At 45.2% G+C, this 23540-nt stretch overlaps 1 protein-coding gene and 1 pseudogene across 1 annotated transcript; both read left to right on the top strand.

Annotated features, from left to right (window-relative positions):
• Positions 1-881: 881 nt before the first annotated feature.
• LOC132581936 (lysozyme C, milk isozyme-like) lies at positions 882-14318 on the top strand. The gene is made up of 5 exons (XM_060253427.1): positions 882-1674; positions 4387-4537; positions 8133-8294; positions 11880-11958; positions 13465-14318. Exons 2-5 carry the CDS (start codon positions 4399-4401, stop codon positions 13523-13525), a joined length of 441 nt encoding a protein of 146 aa, XP_060109410.1. The 5' UTR covers positions 882-1674; positions 4387-4398; the 3' UTR covers positions 13526-14318.
• A 4195-nt stretch (positions 14319-18513) lies between these two features.
• LOC132581516 (lysozyme C, milk isozyme-like) lies at positions 18514-22705 on the top strand (annotated as a pseudogene).
• Positions 22706-23540: the final 835 nt, after the last annotated feature.

Raw genomic sequence — 23540 nt, 5'->3', positions numbered from 1 at the left:
AAACTGGCTCTCAGGCTCAGCCCCATTTATTTTTCTGATTCTTCCGGAGAAGACGAAGGGTCTGCTATCTAATATCTGAAATAATTATGGCAAGATTAATTTTCCTGATAAAGTGAGGTTGGAAGTTCCATCTGACACCCAAGGCTTTTTTTTGTAGCAGGAACTCCTGATGTAGCCAATCCTCCGAGAGCTTATAGTAGACCCCGTAAGAAGAGCCCTGTAAGCTCTTGGAGGATTGGCTACTTCAGGGAGGTGTAGCCTAACAGGCAAAGGAGTTCCTGCTACAAAAAAAGCCCTGCTGACACCAAACCCTAATTGTTTTTAAAAGTACATTGTATACCAAGAGAAACCAAAGGTTGAAGCCCGGCCTCTTAAGGTGCAGTACCTGAGACTAATCAGTAGCTTCCTCTGATCTTTTGCAATGTACTGTAACTCATTCAGCTAATTTATTTTGGAATCCATCTGGGATTAGACTATAGATTTCACATTTCAGTCCTCAATAAGCATGAGAAACTTTTTTCTTGTTTATATGAAAATGCTGGGCAGCAACTCTTAGAACACTGACCCTGGGAATTGCCTGAGGTCCAAGGAACAGCTGAGGTCCTTCATGCTAAGACAAGGATCGAGAGATCATGCAATCATAGACTAACAGAGTTGGAAGGAAATGCAGGAAACTCACAAATCCCTCCCCCTAAATTCACAGGATCTGCATTGCTGTCAGATGGCCATCCAGCCTCTGTGTAAGAACCTCCAAGGAAGGAGAGCCCACCACCTCCCGAGGAAGCCTGTTCCACTGAGGAACCGCTCTAACGGTCAGGAGGTTCTTCCTAATGTTGAGCCAGAAACTCTTCCGATTTAATTTCAACGCTGGTCCGACCTTCTGGGGCCACAGAAAACAATTCCACACCATCCTCTGGATAGCCCTTCAAGTACTTGAAGATGGTGATCGTATCACCTCTCAGCCACCTGCTCTCCAGGCTAAAAGAATTTTCAGGAAACAGCAACATGGAGAAAGACACTTGGTTTTAACCAATTTAACTATACATTTTGATGTAAACCAGGATGATGCCAGGGAGAGCAAAAGGCTTTTTGTTTTTTTTAAAAAGGCTGCAAATTAGACCTTTAGATTGTTTGAACAGACATTGACCAAGCTCAAGGCCCAACAGCAGAAAGCGTAATACTGTCTGTTTGACAACAGTTAATGATCCACATTAGATTCTTGAATAAGATGCCCCAGAATTCGTTAAGGAGTTGGACTCTTAAATGGGTAGCAGAGAAAGCTAAAAAAGGCGTACCATTAGCTGATATTAAAAACAGAACACTGGCTGAGAGGAATCCCTGTGTTATTAGTATGCTTCCGCATCGTGTGGAATATTCATGCCAAAAGCTTGTTCCAAGTTTAACAATTCTTTATGGGGAAACCTCAACAACAAGCTGATAAAATTTGGGAATTGGTTACATATTCACCCGACTATTAAGCTGGGAACAGTGTGATATTTGGGTCATCAGACCCAGGGAGCAGGATGGGAGGGGATCCACAAATACGGATATAAGCCACCTAACCTTTTGAGAGAACCAAGTTTGCTGGTGTGAGGTCTTCCAGCTGGACTGACGCTGAGCAGGAGAGAACCACCCATTTTGCTGGTCTTGCTTCTTCTTCTCGTTTCTAGACTGGTAAGATCATTACTTTACAATTATGTTTTTCACTGAATTAGCAGTTGTGAAGTCAAGTGCTGTTATAGTTTGGAGGGGTTGTATGTTTTTTATTGGGGGAGTTCATGTACTCTGAAGCTTCTTCATGCATTAAAAAGAGGACAGTATTTCTTTTGAGAATAGGGAGCCAGTTTGGTGTAGTGGTTAAGTGCACGGACTCTTATTTGGGAGAATGGGGTTTGATTCCCCACTTCTCCATTGGCAGCTGCTGGGATGGCCATGGGTCAGCCATAGCTATCACAGAGCTGTCCTTGAAAGGGCAGCTTCTGGGAGAGTTGCCTCAGCCCCACCCACCTCAAAGGGTGTCTGTTGTGGGGGAGGGAGATAAAGGATATTGTGATCCGCTCTGAGATTCAGAGTGGAGGGCGGGATATAAATCCAATATCTTCTTCTTCTTTTGTCAAGCTTATGTGTAACAAATAGAACCAAACATAAGTAGATCATCATTAGATGCCCAGTTCCTTTTTGCTGGAAGCATTGTTTTCTTACACACTAGAAGATCCCTCTGGGGTACAGGCTTGGCTTGAAAATAAAAGGTGGAACTGCACAAATTCACAATAGCAAGCAGGATGTTCCTGGTGAGGCCTAATAGGCACAGATAGCATCCTAGTAATGGTTGCCAGGTCTAACTCAGGAAATATCTGGGGACTTCAGGGGTGAAGCCAGGAGACTTTGGAGCTGAAGCCAGGAGCAAGGTTGTGATGAGCATGACTGAACTCCTAAGGGAGTTCTGGCAGTCACATTTAAAGGGACTGTTCTCCTTTTAAATGCCTTCCCTTCATTAGAAATAATGGAGGATGGGGGCACCTTCTCTTGGGGCTCATAGAATTGGACCCCTGGTTCAATCTTTTGCAACTTGAGGAGAGGTACCAGATGCTATGATAAAAATCTGGTGCCTCTATTTCAAAAAACAGCCCCCCCCCCCCCGAGCCCCAGGTACACACAGATCAATTCTCCATTATACCCTCTGGAGACCAGTCTCCAGAGGGTATAATGGAGAGCCCAGTGGACATTCAACCCCCCCCTCCAGCTTTCTGCTTACCTTGAAGTGGGGGGACGGCCTTCAAAACAGGGGATCCCCTACCCCCAAATGGGATTGGCAACCCTAAAGCTGAACTGAGGGTATATCTAGGCAGTACTCTCCACTTCATGCTTATGGATGCTATGGTGCCCATGAACATCTTCTCAGGTATCTACTTCCTTCTTCCCTAAAGCAAAGAGCAAGTCATCATTTTCCTCCACCTCACTGGTGAAAGAGAAACTTCAGAAGAGTCCAGAAGGCATAGCTTTTGTGTCTTCAGGGAACATCTATCAGGACCCAGCTGTCTCCATCAAAGGATGATGCTTGGATTGGAATCTCACAACATTCTGTGATTGGCCTCAATTCCCATGAGACTAGGATTGCCAAATCCCTCTGACTCCTCTCCTCTCTATGGTACCATAGAGTTTTACCATGAATCCTTGAGCATCGCTGGTGTGACATGTCCAGTGCAATCCTGTCACTTCCAGATGACATCATTGTGCAGGGCATGTCGCGTGATGATGAGGTTCCTTGGGGGTGGGGATCCCCCTGTTGGCCTGCTCCATGCTGGTGGGTTGGGGCCCCCCAAACCAGGGGATCCCCCGCCCCTGGCGGGAGCTTGGCAGCCCTACATGAGACCCATTTTGTGAGGTTCTCACTAACTCTTCTCCAAATTTCAGAAATGCTCACTGACTAGCTCATGGTGGAGATCCTTTATCTGGAGCACGCCCCTGAAACCTTAGCAAACACTGGAGTTCCATGACAAGAAAGATAGTGCCCCAGTTTATTTCCACAGGGGTAATCGATAGCACTGATCACCTTCAACAGTTAGGGCAGGAAATGATTTTGATATTAGCATCTAAAACGCTAATCAAAATTTGCACCTTAAATGTTTACTCAAACTTGGTTTCGTCCATCCAGTAAAATGACTATTTTGGCCCTATTTTTTTTATTTTGGTTACTTTCCCAGCAAGGAGATAATCAGAAAATTTCAGTAAAACTAGTATCTTTAATGGCTGCAGGCAATTTATCTAGTTTGTTTCTGCTCACCTACAGCATGTCAATTCATCACTCCTGTTTCAAAAGTCTCAGTTATGAAACTCAGCAGGGACCTGGACATAATACAAGAACATAAGAGAAGCCCTGTTGGATCAGGGCAATGGCCCATCCAGTCCAACACTCTGTCAACAGTGGCCAAAAAAACAGGTGCCATCAGGAGGTCCACCAGTGGGGCAGGGCCCCAGAAGCCCTCCCACTGTTGCTCCCCCCAGCACCAAGAATATAGAGCATCACTTGACCCAGACAGAGAGTTCCATCTACACCCTGTGACTAATAGCCACTGAAGGACCTCTGCTCCATATGTTTATCCAATCCCCTCTTGAAGCTATCTATGCTATAGCCATCACCACCTTCTGTGGCAATGAATTTCATGTTTTAATCACTCTTTGAGTGAAAAGATTAACACATGAATGATTGATTAACACATGAATTTCATGTGTTAATCACTCTTTGAGTTTTATTCGTTCTAACCCGACTGCTCAGCAATTTCATTGAGCGTCCACGAGTTCTTGTATCATGAGAAAGGAAAAAGAGGACTTCTTTCTCTACTTTCTCTATCCCATGCATTTAAAAAGCTTCATGTCCCCCTCCAGAAAGCTGCAGCCATGAAGATCCAGCTTCTTGCCACTTTCTTCTTCATGCTCGTCACAGTGAATGAAGCCAGAGTGTATGAGAAATGTGAACTAGCAATGGCGCTGAGAAACGGAGGCCTGGATGGTTATTATGGCTACAGCTTGGAGAACTGTGAGTTTGCTTTTGCTTTTTACTCTTTCTGTGCAATTTTATCTGCTTTTCCATCTCTGCTTTTTAATATTTACAATAAAGCAAAAAATCCATGGTCAACTGGATTTCTTGCTTTATTGTACTATTGTTATATTGAATCATGGCACAGTTTTTGAAACAATTTTAATATTTACAGCTAGGGTTGCCAGGTCTGAGTTGGAAAATGTCTAGAGACTTTGGGAGTGCAGCCAGGAGAAGGCGGGGTTTGGGGAAGGGAGGGACCTCAGCATGGTACAATGCCACAGAGTCCACCCTTCAAAGCAGCCATTTTCCACAGGGGAGCTGATCTCTGCCAGCTGGAGGTCAATTGAAAAAGCAGGAGATATCCAGGCCCCACCTGGAGGCTAGCAAACCTATTTACAGCAAGTGCTGATGTTAGGGTTGCCAAGTCCCTCCAGAGACACTCTAGGATTTGTGGTAAAACTCTATGGTACCTAGAGTTTTTAGTGTGAGTCCAAGAAGAAGAAGAAGATATTGGATTTATATCCCGCCCTCCACTCCGAAGAGTCTCAGAGCGGTTCACAGTCTCCTTTACCTTCCTCCCCCACAACAGACACCCTGTGAGGTGGGTGGGGCTGGAGAGGGCTCTCACAGCAGCTGCCCTTTCAAGGACTACATCTGCCAGAGCTATGGCTGACCCAAGGCCATGCTAGCAGGTGCAAGTGGAGGAGTGGGGAATCAAACCCGGTTCTCCCAGATAAGAGTCCACACACTTAACCACTGCACCAAACTGGCTCTCCAGTTTGTCCCAGGCACAGTGTCCATGGCATGATGGTCATTTCCATGTGATGTCATTGCGCCGGGGATGGCATATGGCCAAAGGGGCTCTTCGGGGGCGGGGAACCCCCCAGTAGCCCACTCCCTGCCAGTGGGTTGAGGCCTTCCAGGTCAGGGGAGTCCTTGCCCCCCAGTGAGAGCTTGGCAGCCCTAGCTGATGTACTTTCCAGGTGGTTTCTAAAGCAGTAGTCTACCATGACTCTTTCCATAGGGTTGCCAAGTCCAATTCAAGAAATATCTGGGGACTTTGGGGGTGAAGCCAGGAGACTTTGGGGGTGGAGCCAGGAGACATTGGGGGTGGGGCCAGGAGCAAGGGCGTGACAAGCATAATTGAACTCCAAAGGGAGTTCTGTCCATCACATTTCAAAGGACCACACACCTTTTTAAACGCCTTCCTTCCTAGGAAATAATGAAGGACAGGGGCACTTTCTTTTGGGGCTCATAGAATTGGACCCCCTGGTCCAATCTTTTTGAAACTTTTGGGGTATTTTGGGGAGAGGCATTGGATGCTATATCAAAAATTTGGTACCTCTACCTCAAAAAACAGCCCCCCCCCGAACCCCAGATACCTGCAGATCAGATTCTCCATTATTTCATATGGGAATAAATCTCCATAGGGAATAACGGAGTGCCCAGCTGACATTTCCTCCCCTCTCACTGTTTTCTGATGTCCCTGAAATGGGCGGAGGGCCTCCAAACTGGGGGATCCCCTGCCCCCATCTGGGGATTGGCAACCCTATTCCTCAACTGTGATGGTGAAGGATTCCCAGTAGCAGACCTCATTTTGGGCAGGAGCTCACAGGAGCCTCTAAATTTTATTGTGCTCTTTCTTTCTTAACCGCCCCCCCCCCACTCAAATGTTTGCTTCTGGGCTCCATCATTCAGTGTCTGGGGGGATCCCCACCCCTGAAGAGCCCCATTGGCCATATGCCATCCCCGGCGCAATGACATCACATGGAAGTGACATCATCATGCCATGGACACTGTGCCTGGGACACTCTAGGACTCACACTAAAACCTCTAGGTACCATAGAGTTTTACTGCGAATCCTAGAGTGTCTCCGGAGGGACTTGGCAACCCTAACATCAGAATTTTGCTGAACTCTAAGATTTGACAAACTTTCTAATATTTTCCTCACAAAAAAAAAATGGGGAAATCACCAAAACATAGAAAGCAGACGGATGGAAATCTTCCTCATGCCACTGTGGCCACATAGAAGAAAGTAATTTAAAAAGTATGATGGGAGGAAGGTTTTATGATGACAATTTTAATTCAAGAAGCATTTAAAAGTAGATGCTGAGCGGATATAATTCAGTATGCCTTCCAGTGATGTCAAGGTGTGTGGCATATGCAAATAAGTTATGCAATTGAGTTGTACTAATGAACTCTGGCACCTCTTTTTCTACAAAATTACCCCTGGTCATATGTAAGCCCTTCAACTGGGCAGGTAAAATGGAGTTGATAAGCATTACTTGATGCCAATACTCCATATGAGTAGATGATGGGCAGGGTTGGGCAATGTTGTCAGGGAAGTCAGATGGTTGAGTGCCTACTGCCTGAAGCAAAAGCCTCGCATAAGAGCTCCATTTTACAGGCCCTGCAGAACTGCAACAGGTTCAACATGGCCCTTATCTCTAGTGGGAGCATGTTACACCAGGCAGGGGCCAGGAGAGAAAAGGCCTTGGCCCTGGTCAAAGCTAAATGAACATCCTTTGGGCCACGGGTAACCAGAGAGGCACTCCAGGGGTGGGGGAGATATATGGGGAGAGAGTAAAGAATAATTCACCTCCTCGTAGATAAGCTGAAGTCACTTGGTTCGGATTGTGACTTTCCTCTGGCCTTAGAGAAGACTGGTACTTATTGGCTGTGCTCACACACACTAAATAATGCACTTTCCAATGGGATTTTACTGTGTGAATTGGCAAAATTGAGTTCGAAAGTGCATTGACAGTGGATTGAAAGTGCATTATCTGGGAGAATCGGGTTTGATTCCCCACTCATCCACTTGCAGCTGCTGGAATGGCCCTGGATCATCCATAGCTCTCACAGAGTTGTCCTTGAAAGGGCAGCTTCTGGGAGAGCTCTCTCAGCCCCATCTACCTTCCAGGGTGTCAGTTGTGGGGGAGGATGGTAAAGGAGATTGTAAGCCACTCTGAGACTCAGACTCAGATTTAGAGCGAAGGGTGGGGTATAAATCCAATATCTTCTTCTCATCTGAACAATAAGAAGAAAAAGAATTGCAGATTTATACCCCGCCCTTCTCTCTGAATCAGAGACTCAGAGCGGCTTACAATCTCCTATATCTTCTCCCCCCACAACAGACACCCTGTGAGGTGGGTGGGGCTGGAGAGGGCTCTCACAGCAGCTGCCCTTTCAAGGACAACCTCTGCCAGAGCTTTGGCTAACCCAAGGCCATTCCAGCACGTGCAAGTGGAGGTTGCCTGTTTGTTCTTCTATCATCTAATGACTCTGTTAGAGGACCTGGATTTTAATATAACATTTGATGTGTGTGTAAATATATAGTTGCTGTAACTAAATGTCATTTGCTTTTAATGAACATTGAACAGCAACAGCTTATTTGTTATGCTGTTGTCTATTGGCTTTAAGACCTAGAGGGAATTCTATTAATAAAAATCTACTTTTCCTAGAGTATTAATAGAGTGATGAAATAGCCTTTTCTATTTCAGAATATTGGCAGCAGTTTCAGATGGTTTGTGAAAATGGAACTTACTTTTCCCATTACACTCCCTCCATAAATACGCTGCTCTGTTTCTTTCAGGGATCTGTATGGCTTATCATGAAAGCCGCTACGACTCCAGGGCTGTGGGGAGAGGCAACAGTGATGGCAGCGTGGACTATGGGATTTTTCAGATCAACAGCCGTTGGTGGTGCTCCAATGAAGAGGGCAGAACAGCCAATGGCTGTCAGACCTCCTGCAGCAGTAAGTAGCTTGTTACTTCTTCACTCAAAGAGTAATTAACATGTGGAATTCACTGCCTCAGGAAGTGGTGGCAGCTACAAGCATAGACAGTTTCAAGAGGGGATTGGATAAACATATAGAGCAGAGGTCCATCAGTGACTTTTACCCACAAGATATAGATGGAACTCTCTGACTGGGACAGGGATGCTCTGTATTCTTGGTGCTTGAGGGGTGGCAACAGTGGGAGGGCTCCACTGGTGGTCTTCCTGATGGCACCTGGGTTTTGGCCACTGTGTGACACAGCGTGTTTGGACTGGATAGGCCATTGGCCTGATTCGATGCAGCTTCTGTTATGTTCTTTCCAGGGGCCATTTTGTAGAAAAATAGGTGGTGGAGCTCATCCAGGGATTGTTATGCAGCTGCACATACTATTCAATGGACAAGGAGGTGGAACTCTCAGGAGGAGGTGGAACTCTCAGAAAGGTTCAGGAACTGTGCTAGGGTTGCCAAGTCCAATTTAAGATATATCTGGGGACTTTGGGAGTGGAGCCAGGAGACATTGGGGTGGAGCCAGGAGCAAGGGTGTGACAAGCATAATTGAACTCCAAAGGGAGTTTTGGCCATCACATTTCAAGGGACCGCACATCTTTTAAATGCCTTCCTTCCATAGGAAATAATGAAGGATAGGAGCACCTTCTTTGGGGGCTCATAGAATTGGACCCCCTGGTCCAATCTTTTTGAAACTTAGGGAGTATTTTGGGGAGAGCCACTGGGTACTATACTGAAAATTTGGTGCCTCTACCTCAAAAAACAGGGCCCCCAGAGCCCCAGATACCCGTGGATAAATTCTTCATTATTTTCTATGGGAATAAGTCTCCATAGGGAATCATGAGTGCCCAGCAGACATTTCCCTCCCCTCCCCCTGCTTTCTGATTACCCTGAAGCGGGGGGAGGACCTCCAAACCGGGGGATCCCCTGCCCCCACCTGGGGATTGGCAACCCTAAGATGTGCTCCTGTGAACTCCCACTGAATCTGAGACCTGGTTCTTACTATTGGACCGATTTGTTAAAAGCCTGTGAAATTCCCCACGCGTGTAGGGAACTGCTTATGAAGGAGAGCTACACTCTTTGCCTTTCTAATTCCAATTTTCCTCTCCTACCCTGAAACGCTTGTTTCTTGCCAAAAGACATCTGGAGTAGAATTGAAGCCATATTGGGCAGGCAAGATCATATCAGAATAGATTTCAGAGCATCTAATAATCTCTAAAAACTATCCAATTTCCTCCTCATCCCTATTAATTGAACAGTGCCTGGGATAGAAAAACCTAATCCTATTCTTGAAAAGTATTCAAGCTTGGACTGTAATGAACCTGTAGCGGAGGAAAGGCCCACAGTTATGGGGCAGCCACTAAGAAGGACTCTGTAGAAGAAGAAGAAGACTGCAAATTTATACCCCACCCTTCTCTCTGAATCAGAAACTCAGAGCGGCTTACAGTCTCCTATATCTTCTCCCCCCACCCACAACAGACACCCTGTGAGGTGGGTAGGGCTGAGAGGGCTCTCACAGCAACTGCCCTTTCAAGGACAACTCCTGCGATAGCTATGGCTGACCCAAGGCCATTCCAGCAGCTGCAAGTGGAAGAGTGGGGAATCAAACCCGGTTCTCCCAGATAAAAAAAGTCCACACACTTGATCACTACACCAAACTGGCTCTCAAACTGTACATACCCTTGCTGACTGATCAGAGGGATGGTTGGAAAGTGTGAGAAAATGACCCCTCTGTCACAAACATGGTTGCCAGGGCGCCTGGAGAAGTAAGCTTGCATCCGCCTGGCCAGTGAATGCGAGTGACGCTACCCAGGAACTACATAAGACTCCCGTGTACCTATTAACAAGTATATAAGCGCTTGAGTCAGGCACAGAGTGTCTGCAGCCGCGCTCTAATGTTTCCCCGCCATCGCGTGAAACCCGCCATGGTAAGGAGGAGGCTACGCCGCCACGGAGCTGTCCAGGCGAACGGTGTGAAGCGCTAAGCATGGAAACCACTGTGTTTTGCTAACACCACATGTAGCCATCTTCCTGCCTGGATGGGATTCATTCCTTCGATGTGGAAACCTCACGTACACACCTTGAGTCATTCCTAGCCCGCAAGCAACCCACCTAGTCTATGAATGGATTAATGGCTCCACTATTAATCCTGATTGCCCAGTGATTTCCTAAACAACTGTCTTCACCCCGGAGAGTTGAGAAAGAGGAAGGATCTCTCCTGATACCACCAAGCCCTTTTGTCTACACCGGAATACCTAGGTGCATATCTGATTCTCTATTGTCCCTTTCCCAGTTAATCCATCTCCTCCCAATCACCCAGCCATTCCCACATTGATACCAACGGAGCCGCCCCAGGCCCTGTCGCAACCTGGAAGTTTCCAGGATGCCCAGGATGAAGGTGATGTTCATTGGTTGAAGCACACACCCAATCAGGTGTCGCCATTGACCCACCATTGGTCCAGCCGATGTCCAGCCTTCCTGGTCATCAGCAGAACCTCCCATTACCACTCCCAGTCACCTCCCATCCCCTCAGGACTAAGGTGACTCTATATAACCTGTGGACTAGCTACCCACAGGTGTGCCTTCTACTCAGTAAACCCCCATTCCCGCTGGATAGTAACACCCCCGATTCCTGATCAGTTTCGGGACCTTACCCCTATTCCCTCATTCGTCGCCATCGGAGCCTTCCATTGGAGTCTGCGAGAGGTAGTATTACCCTGTATGTCCATTCCTTTATGTTCCCCTATCGATCTCTCTATTTTTCCTAGACCTGTATGAATGTGTGATTGATTTTGTACCTTGTGTGAACGAACTATTGTTTCAAATAAACCACAATTGATTTTATTAAATTAGAGTTCTTTATTGAGCATTGACTCTCTGATCGGTTGAGCCTCGTATACACAGATAACAAAGATTCCGTTGTGGGGCTAGCTGTCTCTCACTCTAATTCCCCAACTTTATTTTGAGAGCAGTTTCCCTAACAAAAGAAACCCTTATTAAGGGTCTTTAATAACCAGTGGCGGACTGGCCAGGGTGTCAGCTTGCCCGATGGCAAGTGGGCACCTGATAAAGTGCCCCCCCTTAAACATTAGACAATATGTTTAAAATGTTAATGTCCTTTTAATAGCTTGAAAATATAATAGAAATTCCAATATTATTACTGTAATGCAACTAAAATTTACATTGTATTTAGGGTTGCCAGCTTCCAGGCGGGGCCTGGGGATCTCCCTGTTTTACAACTGATCTCCAGCTGGCAGAGATCAGCTCCCCTGGAGAAAATGCAATCTGTATTTACATTTAATATCTACTGCATACTGCCAGTAAAATCTACAATATATGTACACTGTAATTACTAACAATATATTTACATTTATTTTGCAAAAGTTTTAATTGTGCTTTTTTTCCACTTATGTGTTTTTTGAAAATTTAATTTATTTCTTATACAAATGAAATGATAGCCTTATAGTTGTGGGTGCGTCCCCCTTGTCTCCTGGTAACCAATGTTTTTAGACCCAGTCCACCACTGTTAATTTGTGTTTTCTGACAATCTTTTGGCAGGTTTCCTGGATGATGATATTAGCAATGATATCGAGTGCGCTAAGAGAGTGGTCCGTGACCCCAACAGGATGGATGCCTGGTGAGACCCTTTTGTCATCATCTCTGGGTATCAGGAGGGAATCAATTCCAAAAATAAACTTTTACATATAGGGCAATTATATGTATATGCTTAGCTAGGGCTAATTGGTGCTCAAGGCAAGTAGTGCAAAACTTAACATAGTATAACTGAAACAGACTGGGGCAAACAGATGGAAAGAAAAAGGGAGGAATACATATAACATTGGACTAGGCTTCCCAATCCCCAGGTCCCAGCGGGGGATCCCCTGGTTTTACAGGCTTCCCCCCTCCCCCAGCCAGCTGGCCGGCGGGGGAAGCTCCACCCCCATAGCCATTATGCACCTCCAGGAACGATTCCCATAGGGAATGATGGGGAATTGATCCGCGGGTGTCAGGGGCTCTGGAGGGGCTGTTTTTTGAGGTAGAGGCGTCAAATTTTCAGTATAGCATCTAGTGCCTCTCCCCAAAATACCTACCAAGTTTCAAAAAGATTGGACCAGGGGGTCCAATTCTATGAGCCCCAAAAGAAGGTGCCCCTATCCTTCATTATTTTCTATGGAAGGAAGGCATTCTAAAAGGTGTGCTGTCCCTTTAAATGTGATGGCCAGAACTCCCTTGGAGTTCAATTATGCTTGTTACACCCTTGCTCCTGGCTCTGCCCCCAGTGTCTCCTGGCTCAACCCCCGAAGTATCCTGGCTCCACCCCCAAAGTCCCCAGATATTTCTTGAATTGGACTTGGCAACCCTACATTGGACCTTCTATAGTAATTCCTGGAAATGGAAATCTTGAAAAAAGGGAAGAAGAAGAAGAGCAGGAGGTTGGATTTATACCTCGCCGTTCACTACCCAAAGGAATCTCAGAGCAGTTTACAATCTCCTTTCCCTTCCCCTCCCCACAGCAGATACCCTGTGAGGTAGCTGGGACTGAGAGAGCTCACTAATAACTGCTCTTAAGCAGAACAGCTCTAAGAAAGTTACGACTGACCCAAGGTCACGCCAGCAGTTGTGAAGGAGTAGGGAATCAAACCCAGTTCTCCCAGATAAGAGTCCTCACACTTAACCACTACACCAAACTGGCTCTGAACCAAACTGGAAGGAGAAGAGAAGGACGGTTCCATATTGACTACTACGGTAGACTTGATCAACAATGTGGGGTGGGGGGGGTTGAAGAACATGCTCTTTGATTTCTGTATAACAAAGAAAGGGGATCAAAGAGTCTGACATACTTCATAAGGAGTTTCTGGCATACTAAACAAGTGAAAGAACAACCGGTGCTTCACACAGAAACTTCTGAATTTTGGGGGGAGAGGCTGTGACTCAGTGGCAAAGCATCTGCTAAGCGTGCAGAAGATCCCAGGTTCGATCCCTGCCATGTCCAGTTAAAAGAATGAGGTAGTAGGTGATGTGAAGTGCCTCAGCCTGAGAAGCTGGATAGACAATGCTGACCTTGATAAACCAAGATGCTGATTTGGAATAAGGCTGCTTCGGAATAAGGCTGCTTCACGTTTTCTCTTTCTCTGACTTTTAGGGTAGCTTGGAGGAAATACTGCAAAGGCCGAGACCTCTCACAGTGGATTGCAGGCTGCTAGCTCCGAGTTCCATGATGCTGAATAAAATCCAAGGATTTCTCTGATTATCCTGCAACTAAAATGATACCAGCCTTCTTTCCGTTCGTGATTCCTTCTTTGCAAGCAATTGCAATTGGCACCCCCTTTGCTTCGGAAGATGGCCTTCTTTGCATACGAAAGAGGGAATTGTTTGAGCTGTGTCTTGGGTGAGCAGGGGAGCGTGGGTCTAGTTTGAGGATATGGGATTTCTCTGCTTGAAAATCTTCAATAAATTGTGTAGAAGCATATCACATTCCTTTGGTTTTCGTGCAAGTATGCGTCCAGTGTGGACCACTGAGTGGAAGTTACAGAACTTGCACTGTCAACAGTTCCCTGTGTCAAGCATGATATTTCTGAGTATTAATTTAGTATGCATTTGGTGTTCATACTTCCCCCCTCCTCATCCCTCCTATCCCTCTTCTCTGAATAAAGATTTCTCTTCAAAGCTCCCCAACCTGTGGACTCTCAAGGATGCAGGATATGCAAGTAATCTTCCTACTGTAAAGTAGAAGCACCTCCCCCGTGTTCCCATACATATCAGCAAGTCAGGAATGTGTGGGAACCGAGAGATGTTATAGTATCCAAATGGTTAGCTGATAGTATGCTTTGAACCTTCTATGCAATTCGCATCTGTATGTTATGTTTTGAAGCTATCTGAACTGTGCCTTTGAAGTAGCCTTTAAGATGCCATGCTATGTAACATTCTGTATCACTTCCAAGGTATCGTTCCTTGCGCAAGTATTGGATTATCAATGAAATGAGCCTTTGATTTCAACAATAGCTCGATTATTCGAAATACCGATGCTTGACACCCTGGGCCACCTTTCTAAAATTCTTCTAATTCTGGTCCATAATAGAATCACTGCATTCCTCTGCCTTTGTAGAAAGACACCAGATAAGGCCAAATTGTCTTAACTGCCAATCACTGAAACATGAGATGTTCCACAGGTAAAGTCCAGAAATCTTCCACCCTTACCTGTTTCCTAAACTCCTGAAAAGCGTTAAGAAACCTGCCATAAAATGACCTGGAAGTAGTGCTCTAAGATGCCCCTATTCCTCTGTCAGCTTCCCAATACCAAGGTTTTTCTAGCTCCTTGTTAGCCTTTAGCAGGGGTTGTCCTGTAGAAAAATAGGTGGTGGAGCTCATTAGCATAACATTAGCATATGCCACCCACCCCCACCAGCCAAAAGCAACCCGACAGAAGAAAGGAGAGCCCCAGGCGAGCAAGGCCTGCTTGGGCTAGAGATCCAGCCAGCCCAAACAGGCCTCACTCACCTGGGGCTCTCCTTGGCTGCACCCCCCCCCCACAGTCAAAAGGCCAGCAAGCCACCCACCGCCCAAAATCACATAAGTGGAGAAAAAGTGGTGTGGGCTTCCCCAGGGGTTAATGAGGGCTGCTGGGGGCATGACAAAGCCCCTGGCGGCTGGCTGGCTGCCTGCTCTTCTAATCCAGGGATTGTTATTCAGCTGCACCTACTATTCAATGGACAAGGCAGGTAGGTGGGGAGGAGGGAGGGGGCGTCAGAAAGGTTCAGGATCTGCACTCCTGCTGAATTCAAGGCCTGGCCCTTAGTACCAGTTGCAACATCTTCCTATCTGGGAAAAGGACAGCATGTCCACAATGCTGTCATTGACACCTGGTACACGCCGAGCAACAAACACTTTAAACTATTGCAAAATGAAAACTCCAGCCTTGATTGTATCCTTCTGCTGGTCTTTGTGCCATTTTTGTGGCAACTGATAAACACACCAGCTACCCGGGAAATACACCCCAAAGCCATGGCCCCTGTAGCATCTGACTGCACCTGAAAATTGCTCAACCAACAAAGTGACAGTTGAAAGTTCTATCAGTTCAACTGTGGTGACATCATAGGGTATTCAAGGCAAGAACAGGCTGAGATATCCAAATCCTATCCTATCCCTGCTTAGCTTCTGAGATCTGACGAGCAGGGCTTTTTTTGTAGCAGGAACTCCTTTGCATATTAGGCCACACCCCTCTTATGTAGCCAATCCTCCAAGAGTTTACAGGGCTCTTATTACAGGGGCTACTGTAAGCTCTTGCAGGATTGGCTACATCAGGGGTGTGTGGCCTAATATGTAAAGGAGCTCCTGCTACAAAAAAAGCCCTCCTGACAAGACTGGGCAAACTTCGGTTTACCAGGCTAGGTCACCTTAAATACCAACAATTTTCATTCCATCATAAAATGTCGTGAAGCAGAACTCAGTTCATCAGATGAGTTCTGAAAGCTTATGCCCAAATAAATCTTTTTAGCCTTAAAGTTACCACCGAGCTTCTATTTTACTTTGCTGCATGAAACTCCTAAAACAGGCATCTCTCTAGAATAATTTAAAATGAAGGCAATGGCTAGTGGAAAATATGGGGGTGACCAATGGTAGCTCTCCAGATGTTTTTTTGCCTACAACTCACATCAGCCCCAGCCATTGGCCATGCTGGCTGGGGCTGATGAGAGTTGTAGGCAAAAAACATCTGGAGAGCTACCGTTGGCCATCCCTGTCAGGTGAACTATTTAATCAATCCAAACATATGTAAACTTAAATATATAGAATGCTGGCCTTGCAGAAAGAATCATGCAGGATTATTTCATATTTTTTTTCCTAGCTCAAAAATCAGAGGCATTTGGATACAAGCAGAGGCTATAATTAAGGAAATTAACAGAATTCCATTGACACTGGACTGTAAGACCATGTACTTTGGCTGTGGAAAGGATATATTTAATAGATGATCATTTATTACTGACTTGAACCTGGATGTGTATTGTACAAAAAAAGGAAAACCACAAAGCCACCTTGTCAGAATTGTTGCAAGCAATCCAAACAGTAGTTTATCCTTAAAATAACATATTACACTAAAGCCAAAAAAAATATTAAGCATGAAAAATAATGATGGATAGACGGCTTATATTTAAAACATAATGGAACGAGAGATCTTCAGATCCAGTGCAAACAGTTGTATCTTTTGCATTGATTGGCATGATTGTACTTACAATTCATTGGACTAAAATATTCACTAAATGTATTGCGTTCACCCTCTGAGTAAGATAAAGGAGGCCACCACACAATACAACTGTAGCTATTCAATTACTCTTGCAATGTGAACAGAATTGCCGAGGAACCAGAAAAGCAGCTCAGGAATGTTGGGGTTTTTTCATATTTCATGTAACCAATCATAATTTAGCACTTCCTCAAACATCACCAGGTTTTCTTCAGTCTTTTGCAATATAATTCATTCAAGTAGCTTATTTCGTAATCTGTAACTTTATCCTTACAAAATAGGCTATTTGTTGTTGTTGTTCAGTCACACAGTCGAGTCCGGCTCTTTGCAACCCCATGGACAAAGTCGCGCCAGGCCCTCCTGTCTTCCACCATCCTCTGAGGTCTGCTCAAATTCGTGTTAGTTACATCAGTAACGCTGTCCAGCCATCTCATCTTTTGCCATCCTCTTCTTCTTTTGCCCTCTGTCTTTCCCAGCATCAGGATCTTCTCCAGCGAGTGCTCCCTTCTCATTGGGTGGCCAAAGTATTTGAGCTTCAACTCCAGCATCTGACCTTCCAGGGAACAGTCAGGGTTGATTTCCCTTAGGATTCTTCTCCAGCACCGCAGCTCAAAAGCACAACTCAAAAGAAGTGCCATTGGTAAGGCCCAATAAGCATGGATGGTATGCTGATTGGACTGATGGAAACTGATGAACAACTGCATTGATGCCTATGGATACCATGGTTCTCATCAGGGCTTGAATTCATTAGGCGCTCACAGGAGCACAGCTCCTGAACCTCCAGCCAAGGTCTGCATGCAGTGGGGAGTTCTCTCCCCGCTGCACACAGATCACAGGGCATCTGCAAATGAGATATGCTCCTGATCCCATGCTGTTTTCTCACACTCCCATTTTTTCTACAAAATGACCCTTGGTTCTCATGAATGTGAGGGGACGGAACACAGCTGGGAACTAGGGAACACCCAGGCATCTCCAGGTGTGTCCACAGGAGATTTAAGAGCAGCCAAGCCCATCCGAAGGAGGGAGGAAATCAAAGGAAGCTGAGAGAGTGTGGAGGACACCGAGTGTGAGAATACAGCTGAAGCGGGAGCAAGGTTGGTTGGAGAGCCTGTGAACAAGGGAGTTGGAAGCTGTGTAATACAAGTGGGGTGAGGCACCAGGGCCCAATTTTGTATGGTAAGGCAACAAACCACTGCAAGCAAGACTTTCTTGAATACCACCTTGTTCTTACCCACAACATTGAATATCTTTCCAACTGTCTGCTCCTTCTTCCCTAAATTAAAGAACAAATTCTTGTTTTCTTCCACTTCATTGGTGTGGGAGAAACCTCAGAAGAGACCAGAAGCTACCACCTTTGTGTCTTCAGAGAACTTCCATTTAGGGCCAGCTGCCTTCATGAAAGGATGATGCTTGGATTAGCTCCCAACATTTCGTGATTGCTTTCGACTCTGGTGGCAGCCATTTTGTGGTTGGCTGCACCCCCCCCTGGCAGCCATTTTGTGGTGGTGCTCACTAATTGTCTTCAAAATTCTAGAAGTGCCCACCAACTGGATCACATTGAGAACCTCTTGTCTAGACCATGCCCCTGAAACTTCATCAACTTGCACAGCGAGGAAGTCAGATGGTAACCCAGTTACTACCACATGGGTGGGGGTTCCATATCACTATAAACCTTCAACAGTTAGTGGGAAATAGTTGCAACATAATTCATCATCCAAAATGCAAATTTAAATTTTCATTGTAAACTTTTTCTCAAACTTCCTTTCTTTCTTCCAGTAAAATAGCTATTTTTTGCCCATTTTCATTCTGGTTACTTCCTTGCTCAGCAAGTAGGTATGCAGAAGATTCCTCTCAAATTGCTACCCGAAATGGCTCCAGGGGAATTCATCTGCTTTCTTCCTGCTCACCTGCATCACGTCAGTCCATCATTTTCTGTCACAAGAGGTCTGGGTTATAAAATGCACCAGGGACCTGTACAAAGCTCCATATCAGCTTCCAGAGATCTGCAGCCATGAAGACCCGGCTTCTTGTTGCGCTCCTCTTCATGCTTGTCACAGTGAACGAAGCTAAAGTGTTTGAGAAATGTGAACTAGTTAGTTTACTGAGGGATGCAGGCCTGGATGGCTATTATGGCTACAGCCTGGAGAACTGTGAGTTTGCTTTTCCTTTCTCTTTCATTGGATTCCATTTTCTCTTCCCCCATTCAGTTTTTTTAAATATTTGCAGCTAACACTGCTATAATTTCCAGGTGCTTTCTACAGCACTTTCCAGGTGCTCCTAGGCCTTTGTTGGGAACATGATGCTGGGCTAGAGTTCCCAGATCTGACTCAAGAAATATCTGGGGACTTTGGAGGTGGAGCAAGGGTGGGACAGGCATGACTAAACGCCAAAGAGAGATCTGGCAATCACATTTAACGGGACCACACACCTTTTAAATGCCTTCCCTCCATTTGAAATAATGAAGGATAGGGGCACCTTCTTTTGGGTCTCATAGAATTGGATGGTCGGTGTTTTGAGGAGAGGCACTGGATGCTATGCTGCATGTTTGGTGCCTCTACCTCAAAAAGCACCTCCCCCCAAGCCCCAGATACCCACGGATCAATTCTCCATAATATCCTATGGGAATCTATCTCCGTAGGGTATGATGGAGGCCCAGCAGACATTTCCTCCCCCCCGCCCCCGCAACTTCTGATGACCCTGAAGTGGGAGGAGGGCCTCCAAACTGGGAGATCCCCTGCCCCAACCTGGGGATTGGCAACCCTACTTTCTCCTATGTGGCCACAGTGGCATGATGAAGATTCCCATCTGTCTGCTTGATATGTTTTAGTTATTTTTTAATTAAAAAATAATAATATCCCACAAGCGAGCTCAGGGAGGCTTACAACAGTAAAATCGAACAGAATTAAAATGACATCATAAAAGCATGTATTACAAAAAACATCATAAAAACAAGTATTTTCCATTTTTTGTGGGGGAAAGGTATTAGAAAGTTTGTCAAATCTTAAGAGTTTAGCAATATTCTCACAGGGGGGTTGAACAATGGAGCCCAGAAGCATGTTTTGGGGGGGAGGGGCAGTAAGAAAGAAAGAGCACAATAAAATTTAGAGGTTCCGGAGCTCTGCTTCGGTGAGCTCCTGCCCAAAATGAGGCCTGATTGTTTTCTAATTATGTACTCACAGTCCTATGACACTGTTCAATGAGTGCCTTATTCTTTATGATTACATTAAAAAAATATATAATCTGCCTTAATCTGTTTAGCTTTGAGCTTTTTTTAAATTTTTGTTTCATTTAATCAAAACATGAAAGAAAAAGCAAAACGTAAAAGAAATATCAATGCCTCATACTCCATACAGATTCTTCTAAAGTTAAGGACATAAGAATGGTAAAGATAAATCAAAAGTATATCATTCCACTATGTAGTGTATGTCAACATATGTTAAACATAACAATGAGCTTAATTTTTAAATATCTATTTGTTTATTTATTTCCCCCCTGGACATTTATGAGAGATTTTTTCCATTTCCACTTCAGAATATTGGCAAGATGCTAATGGCATATGAATATATGAAGCTGAGCCAGACCCTTGGTCCATCAAAGTCAGTATTGTCTACTCAGACTGGCAGCGGCTCTCCAGGGTCTAAAGCTGAGGTTTTTCACGCCCATTTGCCTGGAGCTCAGATAGTTTATGCAAATAGAACATATTTTCCCGTGACACTCCTTCCATTAATATCCGGCTTTGTCTCTTCCAGGGATCTGTATGGCTTATCACGAAAGCAGATACGATTCTTGGGCTATGGGCAAGGCAACAGTGATGGTAGCAGAGACTATGGGATTTTCCAGTTAAACAGCCGCTGGTGGTGCTCCAATGGAGACGGCACAACAGCTAATGCTTGTCATACCTCTTGCAGCAGTAAGTCACTTGTTACTATTTAACCAACTGGTGAAAGGTCCATGGAATTCTCTAACCATGTGGGGCCTTTGTTTTGAAGGAGAGCTACAGTCCTTTCCCCTATAATTCCAATTTTCTGGCATCTCTCCTTTCTTGTTCTCAATCACTTATCACAATTGTTTTTATATTACTGGAGTAGGGGTGTCAAGCCCCTGGTCTGGGTGGGGATTCCCTTACCCGGGAGTTTCCCAACCCGCTGTTCCACACTGGACTGGCGGGGGAAACCTCCCCCTATGTCACCAGCACGGTGATGTCACCCGGAAGTGGTATCATCACTGCCGCTCTAGGAATTTCCAGGGAAACTCTATAGTTTTCCTGAATGCTCTAGCCATTTGGGAGGGAAAACTCTATCCTTCCTGATCCTGACTTGCTTGATTTCCTTGGCACCCTGACCTTTTGGCTTTTGGACATTGACTTCTGATTCCAGTTTGTGATTCTGCATTGGTAACTTGGCTCCTGCTTGACTTCCTGGACTTTGACCTTTGACTGGCTTTGGACTCCTGCCTGCCTTCACCCTGAGAACGTGACACTTTGAAACTCTGAGATTCAGAGTGAAAGGCTGGGTAAAAATCCAATTTCTATTCTTCTTCTTCTTCTTCTTTGGTCTAACATGCTGGCTGAAAAGGAACCCTTGTTGACAGTTCCTAATAACCTCTATTTTCTGGCAAATCTTTTGGCAGGTTTTGTGAATGATGACATCAGTGATGACATCGAGTGTGCTAAGAGAGTGGTCCGTGACCCCAACAGAATGGATGCCTGGTGAGACCCTCTTTGTTCATCATCTCGTGGTATCAGGAAGATACCACTTCTAAAAACAAGCTCTCACAAATTAGAATGCTAAGCATTTAAACAAATTAGAACACTAAGCATTTTAAACAGTGCTTAGCTAGGGGGGCTAATTAGTCATCAAGGTAGGTAGTGTACAAATGGTCCCAACCAAAGTTCCCCCTAAGATGCGGAGTCTTGTGACCAAAAATTCTACTTTGTGAGTTACTGGCATGAAAGTTGTGAGTTACTGCATAAATTAGTTTGCTCTGGGGACATTTTCCTGAGCTAAGACAACAATGTGTGAGCTGGAGGCTTAAAAATTGTGCGCTAGCTTACACTAATTTAGCTTAGAGGGAACACTGATCCCAACCTGACTGAAACAGATGAGGGCAAACAGACTTAAAGAAAAAGGGAGAAACACATATAACATTGATCTATAACAGGGGTGGCCAAACTGTGGCTCGGGAACCACATGTGGCTCTTTCACACATGTTGCATGGCTTTCAGTGCCCACACCACCCCATCGGCCAACTTGGAGAAGTGATTTATCTCTTTAAATCACTTGTCCAAGCCAAGCCAGCCGGCAGTTAAAGTTAAAGTTTCTTTCTTTGCACCTCTCCCCTGTCTCCCATTCACCATCTATTTGCCTACCTGCCTGCCTGCCTTCCTTCCTGTCTTGCAGCTCTCAAACATCAGATGTTCATCTCTTGTGGCTTTCAAACATTTGACATTTATTCTATGTGGCTCTTATGTTAAACAGGTTTGGCCACCCCTGATCTATAATAATTGCAACATGTTCCTGAAAATGGAGATCTTGCAGAAAGATGGGAAGGAGAGGAGAAGGATTCCTTGATCAACAGAGTGTGTGTGAGAGTGAGTGTGAGAGTAGAATATGCACTCTGGTTTCTGTATAGCAAAGAAAGGGATTCAAAGGATCAGACACACTTCATAATCAGTTTCTGGCAGAACAAATGAGTGAAAGAATAACTGAGGCCTTATACAGAGACTTTCTGAATTTTTCTCTCAAGAGGCCCGCCTCACCAGCAACTATCAAAGGAACAGTTCTGTGGTTATGCCTATTTTCTTTTCTCTTTCTGTGACCTCAGGGTAGCTTGGAGGATACACTGCAAGGGGCAAGATCTCTCACAGTGGACTGCAGACTGCTAACTCCGAGATCCATGATTCTGAATAAAATCCCAGGACTTCTCTGATGACCCTGCTACTAAAACGAGACTTGCTTTCATTCCAATCAAAATCCTTTCGTTGGAAGCAGTTGCAATTTGCACCCTGCGTGGTGGGGAAATTCCCTTCTTTGCATTCAAAAGAGGAAGAGTTGTTTGACTTGTTTGGGAGGGCAGGGGAGCATTGGTCTGGTTTGAGGATTCAGGATTTCTCTGCTTGAAAATCTTCAATAAATGCTGTAGAATCGTATCACATTTCTTTTGCTTTTGGATTCAGTGCGGACCAGAACCAATGGGTTGGAATTAAATCAAAAGAGTTTCCAGCTCAACATTAAGAACTTCCTGACCATTAGAGCAGTTCCTCAGTGGAACAGGCTTCCTCAGGAAGTAGTAGGCTCTCCTTCCTTGGAGGTTTTTAAACAGAGGTTAGATGGCCATCTGACAGCAATGTGGATCCTGTGAATTTAGGGGGAGGTATTTGTGAATTTCTTGCATTGTGCAGGGGGCTGGACTAGATGACCCTGGAGGTCCCTTCCAACTCTATTTATTTTTATTGATTTGATTTATATCCCGCCCTCCTCACCGAAGCAGGCTAAGGGCGACTCACAGTATAAAATCATAGCAACAATTAAAACAATACATATTATAAAACTGCAGATTCTACAATTAAAACAATCAGAATTGGTTTGGTGCTAATCTCATTAGATGTTATAAATTTTGAGTGGCGACGGTATTTCTCCAGTTCCCTACAATGTTGGCCGCACGTCAATTAAAAGCCAGCCAGAAGAGAGCAGTCTTGCAGGCCCTGCAGAACTGAGCAAGGTTCTGCAAGGCCCTCACTTCCTCTGGCAGTTGGTTCCACCAGTAGGGGGCTGCAATCAAGAAGGCCTTTGGTGGCCTCTGGTGGTCTTTAATTTGGCCTCCTTTGGCCCAGGGATTACCAATAAATTTTGAGATCCAGATCAAAGTACCCTCTGGGGAACATGTGGGAAGAGACGGTCCCTAAGGTTGGCAGGTCCTAGGCCATATAGGGCTTTAAAGGTAATAACCAGCACCTTGTAACGAAACCGGTATACTACTGGCAG

Source organism: Heteronotia binoei, chromosome 13, assembly GCF_032191835.1.
Source record: "Heteronotia binoei isolate CCM8104 ecotype False Entrance Well chromosome 13, APGP_CSIRO_Hbin_v1, whole genome shotgun sequence".
NCBI classification, from domain to species: domain Eukaryota; kingdom Metazoa; phylum Chordata; class Lepidosauria; order Squamata; family Gekkonidae; genus Heteronotia; species Heteronotia binoei.
This window is presented reverse-complemented; position numbering and strand designations above follow the sequence as displayed.

Coding starts and splice junctions, on each gene's coding strand:
- LOC132581936 (XM_060253427.1), top strand. CDS start 4,399: ATGAAGATCCAGCTTCTTGCCACTTTCTTCTTCATGCTCGTCACAGTG. Junction 4,538..8,132: donor TGGCTACAGCTTGGAGAACT/GTGAGTTTGCTT, acceptor TGTTTCTTTCAG/GGATCTGTATGGCTTATCAT. Junction 11,959..13,464: donor CCCAACAGGATGGATGCCTG/GTGAGACCCTTT, acceptor TCTGACTTTTAG/GGTAGCTTGGAGGAAATACT.